At 38.9% G+C, this 26,397-nt stretch overlaps 2 protein-coding genes and 1 long non-coding RNA gene across 3 annotated transcripts; 2 read left to right on the top strand and 1 right to left on the bottom strand.

Moving 5' to 3' along the window:
- Positions 1-260: 260 nt before the first annotated feature.
- On the bottom strand, positions 261-26,223 carry LOC117991505 (uncharacterized). Its single transcript, XM_069505088.1, has 9 exons — positions 26,158-26,223; positions 24,875-25,011; positions 12,863-13,030; positions 12,184-12,326; positions 11,544-11,713; positions 2,121-2,260; positions 1,314-1,481; positions 701-843; positions 261-435 (listed from the first exon to the last, which is right to left on the bottom strand). The coding sequence occupies exons 2-9, from the start codon at positions 25,005-25,007 to the stop codon at positions 265-267; spliced, it is 1,236 nt and encodes a 411-aa protein (XP_069361189.1). The 5' UTR covers positions 25,008-25,011; positions 26,158-26,223; the 3' UTR covers positions 261-264.
- On the top strand, positions 13,357-19,898 carry LOC138403685 (uncharacterized). The gene is made up of 3 exons (XM_069505105.1): positions 13,357-13,507; positions 16,347-19,423; positions 19,836-19,898. Exons 2-3 carry the CDS (start codon positions 16,469-16,471, stop codon positions 19,896-19,898), a joined length of 3,018 nt encoding a protein of 1,005 aa, XP_069361206.1. The 5' UTR covers positions 13,357-13,507; positions 16,347-16,468.
- Positions 20,077-21,819, top strand: LOC138403674 (uncharacterized). Its single transcript, XR_011237890.1, has 2 exons — positions 20,077-21,137; positions 21,690-21,819. It is a non-coding gene; the product is annotated as an uncharacterized lncRNA (long non-coding RNA).
- Positions 26,224-26,397: the final 174 nt, after the last annotated feature.

Genomic DNA, 26,397 nt, shown 5'->3' on the forward strand with positions numbered 1-26,397 from the left:
GAAGTCCAATGCGATTAAAGGAAATCATTTAACTACCTATCTTAATTCATTCATTACATTTCTTCACGCATTATATTAAACTTCCACATTTTATTTAATTGCTAACGCACATAACTCTGAACTCTGAAGAGATAGAGATACGTGCCCAACAGACCTTACCTACTACATATTAAATAAAAAACATTTATTAAACAAAAATAGTTGTATTAAAAACATAGTTAGGTAGGTATAAAGCAAAATAATATTTTCAAAAGAATCTAATGTTTAGTAGTCACACTTCGGCGCCTTGTCAGCATATGCCTTCACTTTGGGGATAGTATATACGGTCTGTTCTAACTTCTTGAATCTCGGGTACTTCTCATCAAGATCGGGAATTTGAAGGAGCTTCTTCAGGCAGTCGTACATACCCGCGAATAGGAAGTCTGCCCAGGTTAACTGGAATTACAAAATGTAGTGTATTATTAGAACGCCGATATCATAGCCAATATTAACTTGACGATTAGAAAGCACTTTGTATAAGTTTAGTTGAATAAAATAACTTTTCATTATCTTCGTCACCATCATCATAATGAACCCATATTATACTAAACAGCTAAATGTAGGTCTCTTGTAGGGACTTCCCCCCTGAATCCAGCTCAAAACAACACTTATTCTATTCTAATCTAAAGGCTGAATTAGTCTTGAATTATTCATATAATACCTTGCCAAGGGCCATGTGTCCGTTGTTCTTGGCGATGATGTCATCCAGCTTCTTCAGTGCGACTGGGTAGAAGTTCTTCTCCAAATCCGCCTGCTTCGTCGCTTTTACTTTCTCGTCCTGCTCGTGGAATACCGACGCTGCTTCTACAAATTGTATAGATTTTTTAAGAAACCTTAGGTAGGTACACTAAAATAAATCAAACCAAAACTAACAAGTTTTTAAAATAATATAACTGGTATCAGAAGTTTTAAAACACGCATATAAGGTAGAGTTTCCGGTTCAGTAGTCCTGCTAGTTGCTAATTTAATTCATTACCTATTTCGTAAACGGTATTTTTTTTCTAAAACTGTCTAAGAAACCTCATAATGAATAATGATATTAAAATACCTACTGCAGAAAGGTATTTATTCTGAGCCGCTCCCTCTGTCCAGTGTTGACAACTTTGTCAACTCCCATATAGGCGATATTTCTTCCAGAGGCTATCTAGATTGCAAACAGAACTGAACTGAGCAGAATTGCGTAGCCGCGGCAGCCTAGTGCCGTCACTCTAGACGCTACCTTGCCATCCCAGTGTTTTGTGCCTTAGGTTAAAGGTGAAAAAGTTTATATTTACTGGTGCGAATATCGTTCCAGAACTCGATGTTTTGGTCGATTTCGAAGTCCTCCTCAATATTCTTGCCACCGAGCCCGTGCTTGCGGCCGAGGTAGCGCACGATAGCAAGACTCTGGGCGTACTTCTTGCCGTCTACCTCCAGGACTGGCATCTGACCAAACGGCATCGCTGCGAATATTAAGCGTTTTTATTATACATCAATCAATCTATCTACCCGTTTGCGTCTATTGCAGGTGATTGCAGGATATGTAAGTATATTGGCTTCCCATCGCCGTCACACAGTCTTTCATTTTATTTTTATTAATTATTTGGGAATCAATGATAAACAAAGACTATTATTATTATTCGTCCGACGGTCGTATTACTAAGCAATTTTTACGTTGTTGCTAGTCATCAGAAACTATTGATGAATTATAAATTTAGTAATATTCCCATCAATCACATAATGAGGGAAGGGTTTTATCATTTTAGCACCTTCGGACCCCAACGTCTATCGGTTCGAACAGTAGTGCGACAAGGCTATCTTGACGCGTGGCTAAAATCGGAACTAACGTTGTCGTCAAGTGTCCCCTTTCTTGTTAGAATAGTCCAAGCCTTTGTTCTCCAACAGCGCCCCCTGTCAATGTCATTCAATTGCCAAGAGAGCCTTGTCGCATTGTATGTGACTTTATTCCTCCGCGGACAATAGTTCCTCGTCTGTGGAGGCCCTTAATGTAACTTTTCAATCATTAAATAATAATGTCTATCTGTTCTAAAAACAAAGATAAAGTCCAAAGAAAAATGTTATTTGATAGTATTTCTACTTACTAGGCTTTACTTCAGGCCATTCCTCCTTGGTAACTCTTCGGTCTTCGAACTCCTCTCCGCCGTACGCCAGCAGGAGACGGATGCCTTCACCGAGAGCTTTCAGGGGGAAGTAGTAGACTGTGACTTTCGGCATTTTTCTGCAAACAGAGTGGAAACATTTTTAACCAACTAAAACCCGACTACTACCCGAGAACTGCCGATAGATGGCCCTAGTTGTATTGTTTCTATTACTCTGTGACCGGTGTATTAGTGCGTTAGTACTATTACATATTCTGTGGTATTAGTAGTACCGGTAGTACCTAACTAATTAGTACGCGACAGGTCGAGATGGCAATCGAGATATGAGGCGGGTGGACGCCACGCACACCCACGCTGTCGAGCATCAGGTTAGCGTAGGAGTGTGCTTACCTACCTAGTACCTACCTCTTGTTAAGAAATTAATACCTACCTATTTGTTAATTTATGCTTATTCTATAATTAGTATATCTACTATATTAATTACTTATTCATTTTATACCGGTAAATACCGAAGTAAACAAAACGCTATTTTACAATTTGTAATCTTCCGGTTGGTTGGTGCAATTATAATAGTTAATCACCACAGTGAAATTCTGTAAAATCTATAGGCACACGAGTACCTAGATATCTATAGGTAAGTAGGTACCTACATTTTAGGTTACACTAACCGGCCGGCTCTTACAATTAATCGAGATAGAATAACGATACCGTATTATACTTATTTTACAAAAAAATATAATTGAAATACATTGGAATATACATACCTACTCGTAAGTAAATATATAAAAAAACTTACCTTTTTAAAGGAAAATCGAGTTAATTTATCCCAAAGACGCGAGCGTAGCGAACAGACGTGGCGTCTGCGTTGAGAATAACAGATTACTAGTTTACAATTCAATCAGGCAACCGGTTACCGGTGCTCGATTATGGTAAAGTGATAGCTACAGTGTAATAATCGCGATCACTCACACTCGCTCACTATTGGCTACAATGCATTGTTGCAACAAGGATACCATAGATTCAGCCAATAACAACAATTATTGTCGTTGTAATGATTGATGCAAGTTTTCTGGAATCGACCAGCAAAGTATAGCCAGTCAAACCGTACCACATAATAAATAGTCGTACCACAGTCGTACCACGTCGTACTGCGCGCGCGCCGGATGCCCTTGAATAAAATGCAATGATTACGTTGATATAAAAATTCCAAAGATAGTTACAATACAAGGTTCGACTTCCATATAAGGTTACAAGTTATAGCTTCACAGAGATCCTTAGATTTTTTCTAAATCACGTTCTCTTAATATTATAAATGCGAAAGTGTGTCTGTCCATCCGTTCGTCTATCTCTCTGTTACCTTTCCATCGTCCACCCATTAAACCGATTTTGACGAAATTTTATATAGTAGCACTAGACACTAGTAGTTCAGCAGATATGAAGAATCAAAAAAGTTACAAGCAAACAGACAAACAAACATCCTACTTAGGATGATTTTCATTTTAAAAAAACGGCCAAGTGCGAATCAGACTCGCGCACTTAAAATCTTAATGCGGTTCACAGAATACATCTACTTACCAAGTTTCAACAGTATAGCTCTTATAGTTTCGGAAAAAAGTGGCTGTGACATACGGACGGACAGACAGACAGACATGACGAATCTATAAGGGTTTCGTTTTTTGCCATTCGGCTACGGAACCCTAAAAACGCATATCGCACCTCTAGATCAATTTTTTTCTACTCAAAACCTTTTGATATAACCTCAGTTTCTGCTTCCTAACTCGATTATTTATCTGTATGGAAAAACTGTATTAAGTACCTAACTATGCTTTATTTATTGTACAATAATTCCTTTTTAAATATATATAATTCCTTTTTTTAAATAGTTTTAATATCCATATAGATTGTCCATCGCCATTCAGAATGGCAATGGTGCCAGCCCATCAGGGCACCTTTGGCCCAGGCCAACCAGGGGCGGACTGTTTGACGATGTGGTTAGTTAGTAAAGTTTATTTAGTTATGTACATAACTAATATGTATTAGATGATTATTAGAAAATTTTCGTGATAATAAATAACCAAAACTGTTTTAATATCTTTTTTAGATTATAATAAATAACTTTTCGGGTACCTACCATAATAAAATTTATATCAATGGTTGACCACAACACAGACATCTAGCGTCAGGATGTTATTCCATAGGTATTAATTATGTGAACGATATATATATATAGTATTATTTACCAGTCACGATAGTCTAGCTGAATTTTATTAAAAAACTTGATAAAAAACATGATTAGGTACTTAATCACACCACAGAAGCGAAGGGAAACAGACCGGATAGTTAAGTAATTCTACTTGACTGAGTTACCTACCAATGATGTATAAAAATAGATTATTTTTATACTTTTATAATATTGACTTACACTATTTAACAAGTTACAGCCCAAGGCCACCTATTCGTATGCGCGATCGATATCAGCGTCGGAAAAATTCAAAACTTGAAGATACCTACCTAGTACAAAAATACTATAAATGCTATAAGTAAGGAAAACTCGACGTTGCGTTGTAAAGTGTTTTGTTTTCCACAAAACATGAAGTGCAGGTTTCATGTTTACTATCACTTATCATCAGAGGCGGATTTGCAGTCTTAGCCGCTCTAGGCCCCAGGCCAGAGCCGCCCCTTTCCCAGCTCTCATCATATTAAAGACTAACTTATGCTCGCGACTTCATCCGCGTGGACCACACGAATTTCATACCCCTATTTCATCCTCTTAGAGGTTAAATTTTCAAAAATCCTGTCTTAGCGGATGCCTACGTCATAATAGATATCTGCATGCCAAATCTCAGCCCGATCCGTTCCGGGTTCGAAATTTGTGTAGTCCACGCGGATGAAGTCGCGAGCATAAGCTAGTTTAAATATATATAAAAAGACTTGTTCTGACTGACAAACTGATCTATCAACGCACAGCCTAAACTGCTGGGTTTAGAAACATGAAATATTGACAGTAAGTTCCTTTTCTAACGTAGGCACCCACTAAGAAAGGATTTTTGAAAGTTCAACCCCTAAGGGGGTTAAATAGGATATGGAAGTTTGTATGAAAGTCATTTATTTTTAAAGTTACATCGATAAAAATTGTTATTTAAGCATCGATATAAATGACAAGATATTATGGTCAAGCAAACAAAATTTTTCACGGTTTTGGAACCAGATAAATCAGCGCCACCTCTTAGATAGGTACTAATGAACGACTCGTTTGAAATCCAGACGTCACTGAGGTTGCATTGGTGCTAAAGCACCACTGAGTCAGTGCCATTTTGATTTTTCAAAAGCCCTGTCCATACGAAGTAATATCAAATAGTATGTATGTGGCTTTCGGTTAAAAATAAAAATATTATGTAAGTATTTCATGATTTTCGAAAATTTTACTTCCAAGGGGGTAAAATAGGGGGTGTAAGTTTGTATGAATGTCCGTTGTTTTTCAAGTTATTTCCATGAGAATTGGTAAGTATGTAGGTAAATGAAAAAATACGTGTTTCAGGTTTTTTGAAAATTCCACCCCCATGCTTTTTTTTACTATCGTAAAGTGCTGACAACAATACTTTACTATCATTACAATCTAGCCTATGAGAGAGGCTAATAAGTAATATTATATTAACCTAAACTTATAAACGTACTTACTATACCTAAGAATCGGTCTATTGAGTCTTTATTGGTAGACACATTGTTCTTGTGTTCTTTAAATTGCACTAGCACTATGCTTTCACTTTGTTCGTGTGTTCTTTGAATTGCACTAGGACTATATTTTCACCCCCACGCTGATATTCTAAATCCCACCCGAGTGAAGCCCGGGCAGATCAGATAGTGTGTTACAAAACTCGTCTGCACTTAAAGGACTCTGCTAAGGGATTGGTCAACTTAGTTTGGATACGCGAGAGTGAAGACTCGAGTGACTACCAGATGGTGTCCAGATGGCATCATACATCGTTTAAAACCCAAAACTAAGATTGTCATTAGGGTACCCGGACCAATAGATGAACATTCGGAAATTCGGAATTCAACTAAATAGTCGTATATTTTTCAAATCACATAATAATATGTACTGAATAATTAATATTTTTTCTTAATGTTTTTAATGTTTTTTCAACTCCCCAATGAATAAAATTTTAAAGTCACTAGTAACTAATAAAATAGGAGGCACTGGATGTCCTCTACTGGTAACTGTCAAAAGATCTGCATTTATTAATGACAAAAGTAGATTCATAACAATATCTTTAAAAAATCGGCCAAGTGCGAATCAGAATCGCGCACTGAGGGTTCCGTACTGCAATCGCATTTTATCGACATTTTGTACGATAAATCAGAAACTACTGACTAGATCTCGTTCAAACCAATTTTCGGTGGAAGTTTGCATGGTAATGTACATCATATATTTTTTTTAGTTTTATCATTCTCTTGTTTTAGAAGTTACAGGGGAGACACATTTTACCACTTTGGAAGTGTCTCTCGCGCAAACTATTCAGTTTAGAAAAAAATGACATTAGAAACCTCAATATCATTTTTGAAGATCTATCCATAGATACTCCACACGTATAGGTTTGATGAAAAAAAAAAATTTTTGAGTTTCAGTTCTAAGTAGGGGACCCCCAAAATTTATTGTTTTTTTTCTATTTTTGTGTGAAAATCTTAATGCGGTTCACAGAATACATCTACTTACCAAGTTTCAAAAGTATAGCTCTTATGGTTTCGAAAAAAGTGGCTGTGACATACGGACGGACATACAGACAGACATGATATTATACATTTATAAGGGTTCCGTTTTTTGCTATTTGGCTACGGAACCCTAAAAAATCTATAGCATCCATTAGCATCTTTAAAATTCATCGGCACCGTAATAATCGTTTTTTTTATATCACGTAGGTATAAGTTTTGTAGTGATCGCTCTTTATATGTTTTCTCAAGGATTTACTTTATTAATCGCGATTTTTCAAACAGAAATTATTTAAATCACACAAACACTCGGACATACACCCTATACCCTATCTGTATTGTTTTGCCAAAATGTATCGCGTAAAGTTTTATGGTCTCGTTTTGGTGGTGTCGTCCGTCCCTCCTGTTGTTTATGAATAGGTTTTCTGTACCATGTGCGTTCGAACGCAACATGAGACCTCATAGTAACATTTGTGAATATGGGTTGTAAGTGTTTACGCTTTTGCCTTTCTCGATCCTTGACCTATTGTTTCGTTCACGTAAAAACAATGATCTATTGTCCTTTTATTGGTTGCTTACGCACTTTCTATTCCTGATTTTTCTTGAACTTATTGATTATTTATATAAGTTCAAGTTAGTTATAAGTATTAATACGATGCATTGCAGAGCGGCCGCCCCTAATATGTGGCCGCTCTAGGCTCGGGCCTATTGTGCCTAAGGGCAAATCCGCCACTGCTTATCATTATCAGATAGTGTGAACAAACATTCACTAACACTTATTAGTACCTAAGTACCTATTATTACACTCATACACTCCTAGCTCCTAGCTAACTAGCTTTGAATTTCGAACTTAGATTATATTTACAAAGTACCGTAGCAAAGTACCTACTAGTTCTATATCTTCGAGATCTTTCTGACAGGTGTGTTGTCTTGCTCTAACATTAAGGCCTAGGGGGGACAGTTTTTCTTCATCTTCTATTTTTAAGTACACAGAGATCCTGGTGTTGAGTAGCGGAAACCTGTTATTTCAACTGAATAGTTCCGCTACTCGATATCAGGTACGGTACGGTATACGGTACGAACGGTATATTCTTCGGAATCTTTTTTTTTCTATTTTTTTAAATTACTAACAATTATCTAAATTTGATCTTTATCATGTCTGAATTTTTGGATAGGCAGGTAGGTAGGTACGTTGTAGCGCGCATACTCAATAACCGTACAGTACCCGGCAGAAAGTATTGTACATCGACCTTTAGAAACAGATAGCAGTTTTGTAGAGCGTTGTCTCTGTGGTTGAGACCGACAAATCGTCACATAGGTATGAGTGACAGAGACAATACTTTGTGAAGCCGAAATATTTGCTCTCGGCTACTGTAGGTACTTATCTATTTATATCTTAGTATTGTACCTATGTAATGCGATAGGACAATACCTAAAAACTAAAATAGAAGAAAAACACGAATGAGGAAGTGATATGAAAAACAAGTGATATGGATCAAATTCAAGTAAAAAATTAAGAAAAATATCAATTTCGTAATCAAGGCTATAAATTAACGCTATTTCTTCATAAAACATAGCCTGCAAGAGACCTAGATTTCCACAAAACACAATTTTACAAAAATGGATAACTATTACAATAAAACTTAAAGCTAGCCTTATCTAATTACTATACAAATCATGCCCGCGTGGAATGGTGCCAAGAATAGTGGCTGCATTTCCGCGCTGGACAGCCAGGCTGATCCGTTGCGCAAAAAATGAGCCAGCCCTTCTGTCACCAGATGAGGCTATTAATCGCGGTGAAATGTCTCGTAAATTTTTTTAAGCACTAAGACTCCATAGCCCCAGGGTCTCCACGGCAAACGGAACAAGAATGTACTTCTCTATAAGAGAGGCATATACCTACTTGCGCCGCTTGACGTTTTAAGCTGTTTCTGCTGCGGCTCCCGGTCTTAATGCTATCTCCCTGATATGACACGGGGCCAATGTGTCAACGCAAGTTGCGTCCCACATTAGCGCCCGTCCCCGTTCCCGGGGAACCAGCGTTTATTATTTAAGTAGATATGACTTCACTTACATTTACTTTATCAACACGACTGTAATAATAACATTATGTTTTATCAATTATTATTAACTCATATCTTTATTTGTAAAGTACCTACAAACAAACATATAAAAATAAAATTCAGATAAGATAGTAGGTAGTAGGTTACCGTACGAGAGTTTTTTATCATTAAGTTTTTTCATATGAATATATTATTACATAGCAACAACTAATAACGGCTTAGATAAAAATATTACTTACCCAAGTTTTATTTGATAACAAGTTAAGACGAGTGACTGCTATCTCACCTGGTGGTAAGTGACAATGCAGTCTAAGATGGAAAAGGATTAATCTAGAAAGGATATGACAATTTTATTAAACGATTTTCTATCGCTTTAGATTACCTATGTCGTTTATCCATCCCAGCACATCGATAGCTGGGTCAGGTTTTCACAGCCCATTTCTTCCCATGGGATTTCTAAAATACCGGTTATAGAAGAATATTTGTTTTCGTAGCGGCCATTTTGAATATTGTTATTTGTTGTTCTAACGGCATGGAAATTCACATTCTGGGAAAATTTCAACTCAAACTATTACGATTCATGAGATACAGCTCGCTGACGGACGGACAGAGGAGGCTTAGTTATAAGGTCCCGTTGGCACCCTTCGGGTACGGAACCCTAAAAATTGACCGTGCCGAGAGTGTATCTACTACCCGTGCGCAATAAGTTGAGACCCTGGGGGGCGGTGACGCCACAGACGCGTGGTTGTACTGTAGACAAAAATCAGCGCGTCGTCGTTGCGTGACGTAAGCAAGTACGGGACTAAGATGTTAAAAAAATGGCGTTGTCTACAGTACAACACGGGAGCTTGAGGGGAGGTTACAGGGGAAGCGGGCGCAGGGTTGCATTCCAGGCGAGTCTCAACTTATCGCGCACGGGTAGTAATCAAGAATCACTAATCATTTCTAATAATTAGTAAATCGCTTCACACAGCTATAGTTGTCATGTCCATGTACATACTCACATATTACTCATATACAAGAATATCCTTGTAACCATGATACAGCAGTTTTTCACAAGTGGTTTTTATTTCGTTTGATAATAATTTAGTAAAGTCGATAAAGTTGGTTATCATTCAAAAATAAGAAGCTTGAGGGGGTCTGAGGTCTCTAGTGAAAAACGGCGATAGCCTAGTGGTTAAGACGTCAGCCTCCTAGTTGGGGGTCTGGGGTTAGAATCCTCACTAATGCGAAAGTGTGTCTGTCTGTCTGTCTGCAAGCTTTTCACGGCGCAATCGTTCAAACCGATTTTGACGAAATTTAGTATAGAGATATGTAGGTTACATCCCGGGGAAGGACATAGGCTACTTTTTATCCCGGAAAATTTAAGAGTTCCCACAGGATTTTTAAAAACCTAAATCCACGCGGACGAAGTCGCAGGCATCAGCTAGTAATAATATTTGCATGATCAAAATAAAACTATCATGACGTAATAAAATAAAACTTTATTGTATTAAGTTATCTCTTAAGTTACAATCAGATAATTAATCTATGTGATCTTTTATTTTATTTTATTTTTATTTTATCTTATGTTCTTTTACTTTAATACCAGCTTACTTTACATAAGTATCGTACTTTGTTTGAGAATAGTAAAATAAGGTCTAGTTCACACCAAGCTAGTTACTTGACCGTAGAACTCACTTGTTAAAATCAAGAGAGGAGAGTAAACTTGAATATATCGCTTAACTGAGACGGATCGTAAGGGTGCGGGTAGCGGAAGGTGACAGCTACATAATACATAAATAATGGCCGTATTAGGATCACTAGTAACCTGACGTAAAGGTCCGCCTCGGTGGACGTCGCTGGCTGGGCGCGGTAGAAGTGTTTCCGTGTTCCCGTGACCCAGTCGCCAGGCGACGTGCAGGAGCGCCGCTGGGTTTTAGTGGGTATTCCGGTCGCCTCTCGGCCGGCGAGTCCTGGGATACCTTGCCCGTTCACGGGAGGGATGCGTAAATACAATTCCCAACGTTAAAAAAAAAGGTGACAGCTACATTGAATTCCTTGATTTTTACGTCAACTGCCCCCCTCCCGCAACCCGCAACGCTCACGACTACGAGCCGTCTCTGTAAAACGATATAACTATAATTTAAGTTTGGTCAAGTAGACTTGCTGAGTGTAAATTAGACTTCACAGTTTAAAAGTCTTATACTTAGCTATATAATACGAGTTAATCAGCAGCAGTTAATATAATACGAGTAATATAGGTCTATATATGAAATACTTTTAAGGCACTTATATAGGTCACGGAAATTATTATTATTGGCCAAAATCGTTAATATTCGAAAAAAATAAAAAATTGTGCGGGTAGTTTTAGAAAATAGTTTCAGGCCTTATCGACGTAGGCCTGCACTTTAAGGTTGGTCAGCACATTGTCAATAACCTGTTTGAAATGTGAAAGGTTCATGGGACCCACCGCATTGTTATCCCAAGAAAGCCTCTCCCATGCATTTGTAATGGTAGGGGGTTTTCTTGGGTTAATAATAATCACTCAGGAATGAGCAATATAACGTCGAGCGAGAGACCATTGGCCAAAAAAGATGTTAATATTGGACAAATCAATAATAATAATTAAAAGAAATTTTTGTGAGGGTAGTTTTAGAAAGTGGTTTCAGGCGCCTTGTCGACGTAGGCCTTGACTTTAGGGTTGGCCAGTACATTGTCGACGACCTGTTTGAAGCTCGGGTACTTCTGTTCGAGGTCGGGCATCTGCAGCATCGTCTTCAGATAGTCAAACATGCCCGCGAACACGAAATCTGCCCATGTGAGCTGGAATAGAAAATTAACCGGGAAAATCAAAATCAGGGATAACCTACATGTTAAATTCCAAGTTTTAGATCTACCAATTTAGACTGCGTTGTCCGACAGTCAGTCAAGGTACTGTTTCATACATAAAATTTTCAAATAAAAATTAAAAACCGACTTCAATAACCACAAACACTAAATAGTAAAAAATAATTTAATTTATTACCCAATATATTATGTATACAAGAGTTATTGTAGTTCTATATTACTATTTTTTGGAGCCGGTGCCAATAAGCCGCACGAACTGTCTATCTACTCTTCATATTGTTTTGTGACTCCACATTCGACCCCTTTTGAAATCCAGACATCACTGAGGTTGCATTGGTGCTAAATAAACATTTTAGGACAAATGAATCGGTGCCATTTTGCTTGTTCAATGGCCCTGTCCTTACGAAGTAATATATAAGTCAATGCCTATATGGTTTTTTCTTTACCTTTCCAAGAGCGAGGTGTCCCTTGTTCTTCTTGATGATCTCATCGAGCTTGGTCAGCAGCGCCGGGTACACGTTCGCGGAGAAGTCCTTGTGCTTCTTGGCCTTCAGTGCCTCGTCCGCTTCGTATTGCACCGTTGCCGCTTCTAAAAATGTTCATTTGTATGACCATTTGTAATATTATACAACCCTAGTACCAGGTTATAGCAATCTAGTACAGGGAGCAGAGAGAGAAGGGTGATCAAAATAGAAAGACAGCAAGAGATCAAACTCAAAGATGGAGAATGAATTCAGGAGCCCGATGTTTTGGTCGATGCTCGATTTCCACTAAGTCTTGTTGTCTTGTTATTTGCCAAGAAGGCAGTGCTTGCGGCTCAAGTAGCGTCAGATCGCCAAACTCTAAGCGTACATTTTCTTGCAACTACTTATCAACCTGTCCTCCTAGTAGGTACACCACTTATCTACTAGGAGGACAGGGGTTATTTACTAGCAATAAGAGCAGACATGTTCTAAAATCACGATAACCTAGAAGCTGGATTCTACTGCCTGCAGTTCAATGTAGTCCTAGTACATAAAACACCCAAACTAATGAACAAAAACAAAAAGGTGATAGAGTGACAGAGAGAAAGAGAGAGGAAAAAAAGAAGGGAGTGGTGGATAGAAAATAGTTCTAATCTCTTACTAGCTCTAATGTCGTTGAGGAACTCGGCGTTTTGGTCGATCTCGAAGTCTTCCTCGATGTCCTTGCCAACAAGCCCGTACTTGCGGCCCAGGTAACGTGCGATGGCCGAGCTCTGTGCGTACTTCTTACCGTCGATCTCGAGCACTGGCATTTGACCGAAGGGGGTCGCTAAAACAAAATAATGTTGGTAAAGAAGCAGCCGTTATTTTGCGGAAATCTAAATATATAAAAGGAAAAGGTGACTGACTGACCTATCAACGCACAGCTCTAACTACTGGACGGATCAGGCTGAAATTTGGCATGCAGATAGCTATTATGACGTAGGCATCCGCTAAGAAAGGATTTTTGAAAATTCAACCCCTAAGGGTGTGAAATAGGGGTTTGAAATTTGTGTAGTCCACGCGGACGAAGTCGCGAGCATAAGCTAGTCCATGATATATTGATTAGCTTAATTTGCTATAATCTGCTGAAACAGATCCACGATTGTCCACTGTCGCGACGAACGTCGCGAAATAGTTAATTGTACAAAATATAAATAGTAATCATCGTAAAATTAAATCATCCAATTATAATATCTAATTACAATAACGAGCAAAACGAGATTAGAAGGAGAGGAATCCAGAGCCGGACGCTTAAAATACTATGGTAAGTTGTCTGTGACTTTACTCTGTGGGTCTAATGGTCTATACTTGAAACGCGACGCCGACTGTCTGTGGTCGAAGCCTCGAACCACGGCGCCCACCATTTTGTTAACTGACTGGATCCGAGCACGGCAGCCTCGCCTCACAGCACGCCCACCGTCATCAGTTCGGTGCCTCGCATCCTGTATTATTACTCGTAAGTGGCTAACTATAAGTAACTATATTTAATTGCTATTAATTGTGTGCATAAGGAACGTTTCCATGTAGCCAACGTCGAGAGTCGTAAGGGCCCTTTATTGGCAGGCCTTAGTCGGAATAGTAAATCGTCAGCGTCGGGAGCCATTGGGACCCTTGTTGGCAGGACTTGGCTGGGAGAAAGTAATCCGTCAGTATCGAGAGTCGTAGGGGCCCTCGGGTGGCAGGCCTTAGCGTCGAACCGCTAACTCTCGATACAGATGACGAGACCAGCTAGCTCTCGACGTCAGTGACGACCCCGGCTAACTCTCGGCGTAAGTAGCAAGCAAAGGTGTGGCACTTTGAGCCGGCACGAATAGCCAGTTACCTGACCGAAACGCGGTAGGTCAATGGGACCCAATTATAATCCTAATGGCTAGGCTAATGATGGAACCGTTCCTCCTTTAATTTAGCGCTAGTCAGCACTGGTCTTCCCCGCTTAGCGGCGAGGAAGACAGTAGCCCCGGCAGATTTCGTCTAGGCGAAATCTGCCCGTCCCATATATGTATTACAGAGTGCGAGGCAGTGGATTCTGTCCTATGCGACGGGGAGGAAGGCCGCTTCCTCGCCCGTCGCCTCAGTGCCGCGGAGACGGCGCATTAACCTGGTGTCGCACGCGCAAGCAGACTGCGCATCGAGCAAGGGTGAGTGCATAATCAAACATTCACAAACTAGCCTTCGTGACGTCTCTGGTTTCAACCCTCAAACCCGGGCGGCAAGCCGAGTCTAACTAAGCATGAACAGGAGGCGTCACGACATGGTGGAGATGCTGAGGATCTGATAAATCAGTAAATGAGCTTTCAGCAAAAAATGCTAAAAGAAAGAGGGTTGTCAAATAAGTTGTGAATGTTGTTATGCACTGACCTAAATCAGACATGTCTCGACAAGTCTCGACACGTATAGAGCGGCAAAGACCATTAGACCTTAATAGGTTATTTTCATGTCTTGTTTTCTCGTAGCTATGTGATTTGTTCTGAATATGATTATTCTTAAGCGTGAATGACCTACCTACCTACACATGAAAATTATTTTTCCTACTATTGAGTTTTGATACCTACCTACAGGTGATGAATAATTCTACTTATAACTAACACTTTAAACTCTAATATCTACTTTAAATAAGCAAAGTTATGTTGCATTTCACTGATGATTTTAACGTTTTTTTAGACAGTTTTAATATAAATACCTACAATACATTGTAGTGAATAGTGACAAATGTTCAATGTTTAATTTAATAAAGGATAGGTACCTACCTAATGTGAAGAATAAAGGAGGATGCTGTGCGCATAGTCCTATAATAGAATAAAGGAAACCGAAAATTAAGAATAACCTCATTCTCTGTTAAAGTCTAATTGTAAAGATGCGACGGTATTACCAACGTTCTGAATTATTATATTCACAATAAAGTGACACTGTTATTGCAGTTTAGTGGAATAATTATTATAATTATGTTGATCCATGTGGGACTAAATCAATTAAAATAAAAGTTTGAGCTCGCATCAACATTCTGACAAATTAAGATTATTATAATATCATATTCAACTGAGACTTAAAGATGAGTCAATTTCAAAAGTATCCTAGTAAGAAAGAAAATCAATTCTAAAGGTTATCGTTTCTTGTATAACAGTTATAAATGTGAAAAAACCCTTGGTTTCGGTGCGCAAGAAATTCTTTTTTTTTTCACAAATTTTATGAATGAAACAGTGAAGTGATATGGACATTAACAATAAACGATAGGTACCTAGAGCAGTCACCTGCGATAGTACACTGACCTTTGCCGGTGCATTCACACTGGACTTGCTAGAACGGTTAAATAGTTACACACATACCTACCCGACTTGAGATTGCTATGATCATACAATTTTGATACGAAGGGGTCAATCATTGAATGCTTATGCTGAATGGTCACACAGTGTGTGTGCCCACGCATACCTAGTAACTGAAATGATTAAATACTAAAATTGAGACCCGGTTTAGCAATGCGAACCTTAGGCATGAAATAAAAGCCAGTAGAATGTACAGAGATTTAAGAATATTTGTAGAAGTTTATTGAATAGAGGTATAATGCTACTCTATTTTACTACATTCTATATCTTGTTGCAAGGGTAGGCATAACCCTTCTAGCATGTTAGTGGAATTGTGTACACATCTGTGGGCAGATGACTGACAATTATTGATAAGGTCGTTGTCACACTATGACGACAGGGCCGGACTATGAAATTGATTTATGATAAAGTCGGTTACTTACTTTATCCGCGATACTAATTAATTTCATTCTACAACAACAACGGTACAAAATTATTTCGTTATAACTAGTCGTTGAAATTTATTTGATAAATTATTTGATGAATATATGAGATTTATAGAACAAGGGTCACCATGAATATTCAAACCATAGGACATTGATGTAACACAACAACTAAATAGAAGTTTTAAATGAACTTTAAAGTGAAATAAATGAAAGATGAACGATCATTTGAAAAATAGATCTACGATACTGACACAGATAAATAAAATTAAAAAAAAAAAATTTTTTTTTTTGTTTTGGCCAATCCGCTTCCTTTCTTTTTCTCTCGCTTTTCTCCTAAGCGGTGCTATTTCATTTATAGAGAGACGAGCCACGAAGTTCCCGGTCACATTGAAGACATAAACTAATAATCTAAAAAACCATAAACAACTAACCCGTTTTAAGGAAACTTTTATCTACTAATATTTCGAACATACCGACAAGATGGATCAAAGTCTCTTGGCGATATTGCACTCAATGAAAACAAAATTACAAAATTTATCAACCAACGCATCTCAAATAATAGAAACTCTTGATGATCCAACCACTCAATCTCCAACGATTATACAAGAAGCAGAAATTATTTCTTCGAAATTACAAACTTTGTTAAATAGATTGAGCTCCGAATTGACCAACTACTTTCGATTAAGCAACGATCCTGCGCCTGATGACATATCCGAGATATCTACAGTACAATTAGAAGCCGAAGATATATTGTGTGAACTTAAAGTCAAAATTAAAGAAAAGATTAAAGTAATTGAACGAGAAAATCAAGTCAACAGGGATACGAATCCGAATCTAAACAGCCGGCTACCGAAACTGAGTTTACCGGAATTCGACGGCGATATCCTGCAATGGTCAACATTTTGGGATCAATTCAGCTCAAATATTGACAAACGAAACTTAACCGATGTCGACAAGCTATTGTATTTAAAAGCTTCATTGAAAGGTGAAGCGAAGAAGATCGTGGAAGGCTTAGAGACAACAAACAAGAATTACAGTATAGCACTAGTGACATTAAAAAATCGATATGGAAAGGAAAACCACATAATTGATGCACACTACTCAGCGCTGTATCGTGTCAAGGCTTCCACCGCAATGAATGTCACGGAGGTGAGACAAACACTGAACGAGATCGAACGACATCTTAGGGTGCTTAAATCGCTGGGCGAGGACATAAACCACAACCATCTACGTTTCCTAATCATGGAAAAATTCCCGCAAGAAATCATTTACGAAATGAAAATGAAAATAAACACCGAGTCCATCGAGGAGATAAGGAAATGCCTCGAAGTCATTATCACGGCTAGGGAAGACGCAGAGAGAGTTATCCAAGGAAAATCTGAAGACAATTACACTACCCAATCTCTACACGCGAATGCATCCGACGACAATAATATGAAATTAAAATCCAAAGGGCCAACAAGTAAAGAAATGTCCACAAAGAAACAAGATAAAAATCGGGGACTATTTCAAGGTCGTCAGGGAAGTTTTAGGAAACAATTCAAAAGAAAATGGGAAGAGCCAGTAGGAAACCAAGAAAGGCAACACGAAAAGAAAAGAAAACTTCACTGCATCTTCTGTCAGGAGAACCATTTTAACGATCAATGCAAAGCCTTTACAACGTTACGAGAAAGGAAAAATAAATTAATTAACCGATGCTACGCATGTCTTCGCATAGGACACACCGTAAAGACATGTGTGAGAAAACCAAAATGCGCACACTGCAACGAGATTGGATCACATAATCGGGCACTTTGTCCTAGAACTTTATCGAAGGAGATAGAACCGACTAACACTCTAATGCAGCTAAACGCCAAAGGTACTACTATACTTCAAACAGCAGTTGTGAACGCGAAATCTGAAAAGGAAGGACACGTGGAGACAAAATGCCGTATTCTATTAGACTCAGGAAGTCAGCGCACATATATAACACGAGAAGTCGCGAAACAATTGAATCTTCCAATTGAAGAAGAAAGCCGACTTTCTATATTTACCTTTGGGTCGAAAACACCTCAAATCATAGATAGTCCCATAGTAAAAATTAAACTCTTAACCAGAACCAATGAAACACTATTACTTTACGCTAACGTCGTTCCTTACATATCGCAATGCGTACCATATCCCGATACGGAATTAGGACATTGGGAAAATAAGACTGTTCTAGCCGATGACGGATCATTATCATCTAGGATTGACATCCTGATTGGAAACGATTATTACCATAATGTTATGAAAACCGGAAAGCTTAAAATTAGAGAAAACTTATACCTGGTAAATTCTAAACTTGGGTGGATACTATCTGGTGAGACAAATTTAAAACCAGTAGACGAATTATCTGTAATTACTTACTTTCTGTCTTGCGGAGAAACGAAACTGAATAAACCAGATTTACCTTTAAACAACGTTGACATAAAATCATTATGGGATCTAGAATCAATAGGAATTACCGACTCACCTAAGATCAGTGCCGATGAAGAAGCAGTTAAAACCTTCAATGAAAGTACCGAAGTTATCGATAATAGGTATACCGTATCTTGGCCATGGACAGAATATCCTCCATCTCTATCAACCAATTTCGGGCTATCATTCGGTCGATTAGTTTCATTACTAAAGCGCCTCGATTCAAACACATTATTGGAATATGATAACATCTTAAAGGAACAAATTAGCAAAGGCGTAATAGAATTAGTATCGAAACACACCAACCAGGAAAAACACCCTGTTCATTATTTGCCGCATCATTGTGTTCGCCAGAAGGAGAAACCTATTAGAATTGTATACGACGCTTCAGCTAAAACAAAGGATAGCAACAGTCTGAACGAATGCTTATATTGTGGCCCAATGATGTTAGAAGATTTGACTGGATTATTGGTAAAATTTAGATATCATCAAATCGCATTATCAGCTGACGTAGAAAAGGCTTTTTTACAAATTGCACTTCATGAGAGAGACCGAGATGTGACTCGATTCTTGTGGATCAAAGATCTTAACAAACCACCAACCGAAGATAACATTATTTACATGAGATTCTGTCGCGTGCCATTCGGAATTATCAGCAGTCCGTTTCTGTTGAATGCCACGATAAAGCTCCATCTGTCAAACGATGACAAACCGAAGGTTAGAGACCTAGCCAACGATATATATGTAGATAACCTAGTCACTGGTAGTTCATCCGTTGCGGAAGCTTTAGAATTGTATAACGACTCCAGAGAAGCATTTAAACAAATGTCTATGAACTTAAGGGAGTGGAGTTCTAATTCTTACGAATTTACGGAACAAATCCCAGACTCGTCAAAGGAAATCCGTGTTAAGATATTAGGACTTGATTGGGATTTAAAGGAAGATCTACTTCAATTGAGATACAAGATCGACTCTAATGCGAACAATAAACGGGAAGTATTGAGAGTGATCGCTTCAATCTACGATCCTTGCGGATTTGTTGCACCACATAATATCCTACCTGCTAAATTATTTAAGAAGTCGTCTTATAAAATTTATTCGGAACTTTCTTTCTGCAAAAGTAACACATAAATTTCTTTGGACCGATAGCCAAATTGTAATCGGATGGTGCAAGTCTTCTAAACTTTTTCCACCATTCGTAGCAAGGAGAATCCAAGAAATTAAATGAAACAAAGAATTGATCATAAGATATGTTCCCTCAGAGCTAAATCCAGCAGATGTAGCAACAAAACCTTACAGCGCTTGTCAAGATAAAGCGAAATAATTAGCTGGATCTCAATATTTGTTACAAGCATCTGATACATTGCCACAAAGGGCAACGAATAGTGATCCCTTTTTGTTTCGGGAGGCTCTTCCGAATGATAGTGAAGATGAGGAAGTTGAAATTAATGAAACTATTTCTGTAATATAGAATAAACGAAAAGGAACAAGAACATTATAAAAACACTGTCTTAAGGATCACGAACTATCTACAGTAATGAAGGAAATTGAAGCCGTGGTAAATACACGTCCACTCACCCATATAGATGCCGAGCTGGATCATATATTGAAACCAGCTGATTTCTTGGCTGTAGGAAAATGTATAACAGTAGAGACTACCCGGAAGGAACCTTTAGCAGAAGGAACCGTTACAAAAAGGGAACTAGTTAAAGGTTGGAAAAGAGCTCTTAAAATCCAGGAAGAATTTAGAGAAATGTTTTCTAATCGTTACCTTCTCAGCCTTCGAGAAAGATACCAGCATTCACATAGGGATCCAAGAGTCACTTCGAAATTAGAACCTCAAGAAGGACAAATAGTCCAGATAAAGGGGGAACATCCCAATCGGGAAAGCTGGCGAGTTGGGAAAATAACAAAACTTATGAAGGGGAAGGATGGATTTAGCAGAACAGCGAAAGTAAAAGTAGATAATAGCGAATATATTAGATCCATTTCACACTTATATCCACTGGAAATGGACGAACAAGAAGCTCACGCTCTAGCTGACAAACCTAGACCAAGTTACAACTATATACCTTCCGAACGCATAACAAGAGAAGTGCACGAAGAAACCACTGGAGAAACCAGTGAGATACGTAGTGGTGAAATCGATGCACCTGAAAAGGAAAATGATCACACCATACAAGACCATAATGAGACGATGTTAGAGGATCAACTTCTGCCAGAGGAGATTACTAACGAAAACGAAGTAGACCTTTCTTCCGAGGAGCCAAGACCCAAGAGAGAAGCGGCTGTCAGGGCCCTCGAGAAGATTAAGGAATGGACGCAGAATCTTATCGTCTTATTGTAACTTCCGTTGTTGGGGAGTGTCGCGACGAACGTCGCGAAATAGTTAATTGTACAAAATATAAATAGTAATCATCGTAAAATTAAATCATCCAATTATAATATCTAATTACAATAACGAGCAAAACGAGATTAGAAGGAGAGGAATCCAGAGCCGGACGCTTAAAATACTATGGTAAGTTGTCTGTGACTTTACTCTGTGGGTCTAATGGTCTATACTTGAAACGCGACGCCGACTGTCTGTGGTCGAAGCCTCGAACCACGGCGCCCACCATTTTGTTAACTGACTGGATCCGAGCACGGCAGCCTCGCCTCACAGCACGCCCACCGTCATCAGTTCGGTGCCTCGCATCCTGTATTATTACTCGTAAGTGGCTAACTATAAGTAACTATATTTAATTGCTATTAATTGTGTGCATAAGGAACGTTTCCATGTAGCCAACGTCGAGAGTCGTAAGGGCCCTTTATTGGCAGGCCTTAGTCGGAATAGTAAATCGTCAGCGTCGGGAGCCATTGGGACCCTTGTTGGCAGGACTTGGCTGGGAGAAAGTAATCCGTCAGTATCGAGAGTCGTAGGGGCCCTCGGGTGGCAGGCCTTAGCGTCGAACCGCTAACTCTCGATACAGATGACGAGACCAGCTAGCTCTCGACGTCAGTGACGACCCCGGCTAACTCTCGGCGTAAGTAGCAAGCAAAGGTGTGGCACTTTGAGCCGGCACGAATAGCCAGTTACCTGACCGAAACGCGGTAGGTCAATGGGACCCAATTATAATCCTAATGGCTAGGCTAATGATGGAACCGTTCCTCCTTTAATTTAGCGCTAGTCAGCACTGGTCTTCCCCGCTTAGCGGCGAGGAAGACAGTAGCCCCGGCAGATTTCGTCTAGGCGAAATCTGCCCGTCCCATATATGTATTACAGAGTGCGAGGCAGTGGATTCTGTCCTATGCGACGGGGAGGAAGGCCGCTTCCTCGCCCGTCGCCTCAGTGCCGCGGAGACGGCGCATTAACCTGGTGTCGCACGCGCAAGCAGACTGCGCATCGAGCAAGGGTGAGTGCATAATCAAACATTCACAAACTAGCCTTCGTGACGTCTCTGGTTTCAACCCTCAAACCCGGGCGGCAAGCCGAGTCTAACTAAGCATGAACAGGAGGCGTCACGACATCCACAACAGGTAGTCATCATCATGATCAACCCATCACCGGCTCACTACAGAGAACAGGTCTCCTATCAGAGTGAAAAGGGTTTTGGCCATAGTTTACCTACCACGCTGGCCATGTGCGGATTGGTAGACTTCACACACCTTTGAGAACTCTCAGGCATGCAGGTTTCCTCACGATGTTTTCCTTCACCGTTAAAACAAGTGATATTTAATTAATTAAAACGCACATAACTCCGAAAAGTTAGAGGTGCGTGCCCGGGATCGAACCCCCGACCTCCGAATGGAAGGTGGACGTCCTAACCACTAGGCTATGACAGCGTCAACAGGACATTATTTTTCGGTTTTATTTCGCTTTTTTTAAAGGATTTTAGCCATGCTAAATCAGGACTAATATTCCCCTTTCCCCTCCATCTAAGCGTAAAGCTTGTGGTAGGAGTAGAAACGACAATAGTGCAACGGATGGGGTTAGAAATTGTTTATTGTTACTACATTGTTACTAATCCTTAGATGTGATCATGCAGTTGCATCCTAGCAAGCCTGCCTTTACTAAATGTCTATTCAATCTTCTCTTGTACGCTCTAAAATCCACCTGGGTGCCTGGTGCACTTCAAACGTCCGTTGTGCCAGATCCTTCTTTCCACGCACATACAAACTGTGGAATCAACTCCCATCGGCGGCGTTCTCACTAGATTATTACATGGGGTTATTCAAGGGGCGCGCCCGGGCGGACCAACAAATTCATGAAAGGCTGGCAACGCATGGGAAATATTCATGTTGCAAATATTCATGGGCGGCGGTAATCACATAACATCAAGTGACCCGCCTGCTCGTTTGCTCGCTATCTATATATGAAAAAAAAAATCCTAAAGCCAGCTCATAAATACGACAAACAACTATATGATCGTGTATAGACGACTTTTGCTCACTAATATAGCTGTAAATAAATAAAACCTACATGTATAGCTCTGATATTGTCCACATGTGTCAATATTTGTTTATCACTTACCATCACAAAGTTTGTGTCTGGTTACCATGCTACGCTATGAGGCCTTGAGTCATGACTCGATGTTTTATGTAGGTCATTACTATACAACCTTCATATAAGTATTACTTTTTTTTTTATTCATATACAAGTTAGCCCTTGACTGCAATCTCACCTGGTGGTAAGTGACGATGCAGTCTAAGATGGTAGCGGGCTAACCTGGAATGGGTATGGCAGTTTTTAATAAGCCCATGCCCCTTTGGTTTCTACACGGCATCGTACCGGAACGCTAAATCGCTTGGCGGTTCGGTACGGTTTGCCGGTAGGGTGGTAACTAGCCACGGCCGAAGCCTCCCACCAGACCAGAAATTTAGAAATCATTAAATTCCAAATCCCTGCCAGGAATCGGGACCCGGGACCTCCCACTAATAAGACCACAGCGCTTACCACTGCGCCAGGGAGGTCGTCATATAACTTATAACTGATGGTCAAAATTGTTAATTTGTAAGATGATAATATAGTAAGTAGTAATAATTAATTACGTACTTAAAACAAAAGCTACGAAGGTTCCAAACGCGCCAAAGTCTGAGAAGAGCCCACACTCAACAAACTCAGCCGGGTATTATTTTTATTATCATCAATTCATCACTTTACAAAATCACTTAAACCTATTAGAACTATCACAAAGCTGTTAAGCAACTCATTCCCAAGCTTTCTTATCGTTTAAATAATCCTTTACATAGTAATAGGATTTTTCAATAAGTTTAGGTTTTATGAAAACTTTGAACTTGTTGAGAGACATCTCCAATATGTCTTCTGGAAGCTTATTAATCTTATTATAAAAACCTTATTATAAAAACGTATAGAATTACGAACAAATGAATTGCTAACATTACTATCGTCGTACCTACTCCTAGCACAAGCTTTACGCTTAGTTGGAGGGGAAAAAGGAATATTAATCAGCATGATAAATTTGGCTAATATTCTCTTTTTTAAAATCTAATGATCTTTACTCCCTATATTTTTTATGTTTACGTTAGGTACCTATAGCAATTAGCATATCATAGTGTTTACGTGTTTAGTAGAATTTTTACCATTGCGTAATGATTAATGATATCTATTTATTTTTATTATCTTCATTACAAACTGATAACGAACGATACTAATTTTTTTATTGTAAGACTAGCGACCCGCCCCTGCTTCGCATAGGTGCAATGTAGATACTAATGTGGTGTCAGTGAGGAGTGATTCTTCCGACATTTTGTTCAAATATCGTCATATTTCAACAAATTAACACAAACCAATATTAAACTATACCTATAAACCTTCCTCTTGGATCACTCTATCTATTGGTGAAAACCGCATTAAAATCCGTTGCGTAGTTTAAAAGAACTACGCGTTCATACATACAGACAGCGGAAAGCAACTTTATTGTATACTATGTAGAGATTATAGATAACTTTGAGTAAATGAACTTATTTTTTAGAAGATAATGCCCAAAACTGCTTCCGCGTGAATTTGATTTTTTTAAACCCGTGAAAACTCTTTAATTTTCAGTGATGAAAGGTAGCCTAGAGGTAATTCTCGTGTTTAACCTATATCAATGCAAAAAGTCACGACAATTCTTTGCTCCGTTGCGGCGTGACTGAAGGACAAACCAACAAACACTTTCACATTTATAACTTGGGTAGTGATACAGAGGTTGATTTTTTGTTAATTTTAAATAAACCTATTCTGAACGAGTTACTGCAATGACTGCAAGCTGTGATAGCCTAGTGGTTAGGACGTCCACCTTCTAATCGGAGGTCGGGGGTTCGATCCCAGGCACGCACCTCTAACTTTTCACTTGTTTTAACAGTGGATGAGGAAGGTGGAGCACTGTGTGTGGTGTTGCACTCTTGGGAAGGTCTATGTCCAGCAGTGGATGCAAAGAGGCTGATTGATTGATGATGAGTACTTACTAGGTTTGATCTCAGGCCACTGTTCCATAGGTACCCGACGATCATCGAACTCCTGGCCGCCATACGCGAGCAGCATGCGGCCTGCCTCGCCCAGAGCCTTCACGGGGAAGTAATAGAAGACTACGTTCGGCATCTTGCTGGAAATATACTACAAATTAGAATAGACTATAGCTGCTTTAAATCTATCTTTAAAAAAAGATATATATAGATAAAAAAGATATATCATAGAGATAAGTGCTTCCCTGTCCACTTTTGCTCTCTTTATCTGTTTACTGTAAATGTTTATGGTACAAATAAATATAAATACTTATATCAGATTTTTTAAAGCTTTATTTAGTAAGTAGTTTTTTTTGTTAGTTTCAGTGTTTTTTACACAAGCTGTAGTTGTTTCAAGTAGGTTTCAATCGCATTATTTTATGTTATATATTATTTACTTATCAAATTTTAAGTTTACAGATTGTAATCAGTTGACTGACAGAATGACCCCAATAAATAAAGAACTTTATCTTTTGCGCACTTGCTTTGTCCCTACCGCAGTGATTAATGCAGTTTCTTGTGAATTTAAAAATTCATAGCTAATTTTTTAATTAGGTCTGGTCTGGTTGGAGACTTTCAGCCATGACTAGTTTAGTTATTACCCTGCCAACAAAGCTGTGGCTCAAACGATCTCACTTTATACAAAGCCATATAGAAACACTAATTATGGCTATGGGTTTCATGAAAATTGCTATGCTGAGTTTAAGATGGAAGGCTTAAACTAGGTATAGGAAGCGTCTAGCAGACCGACCGGCGGAAGACTTGTTTTCTAAACTAAGTGTAAGTAACAGATTTCCTGGCAAGCAATGATTTAAATATAAACCTGTGTGTAAGTACCTACCTAGTTCTACAAAATTTCTAAGTTCTAAGTAGTTAACCAAAAATTATAAAAAATACAACCTACTCATACCTACTAAATCAAATCTATGGCAACTCGTTACCCGTGCGAAGCCGTGGCGTGTCCTTAACTTTAATTTATAAATAAAGATTTGTAGGTAATCACTACCTATTCAGTATTCAAGTATTTAACAAGCCCAAATCACACTCCCATGACGGATGACGGGAAACCGGCCGGCAGTTTCGCAATTTGCATATAAAAATTATATTCATTAGCTAGGTACTTATGACCATTACTAAGAAGCTAAGAAACGTTAATGTCACAGCAATAAAGTATTGAAAATTCTGTTTGCATAACTTTAAAACTCAATTATATTAAGCTTGGAATTATAGTGAATAATTAAACTTACTTTTGAATTTACGAGCAAATACAGACGTGCAACAACTACTAGCTCCGTTGACGAACAGACAGGAACAAAGAGAATATAATCACTGAGGAACAGAATATTATTTTTATTTATTACTAAAGAACAGACAACAGCATAGAGTAAAGTAATATAGACTGACAACAGTCAACACCGGTCAACAGTCAACAACGACCTTTTTTTTTGGCTGAGCTAGGTCAGGGTCTGTGGCCAGTCGGTGAATCA

This window comes from Maniola hyperantus, chromosome 19, assembly GCF_902806685.2.
Source record: "Maniola hyperantus chromosome 19, iAphHyp1.2, whole genome shotgun sequence".
NCBI classification, from domain to species: Eukaryota; Metazoa; Arthropoda; class Insecta; order Lepidoptera; family Nymphalidae; genus Maniola; species Maniola hyperantus.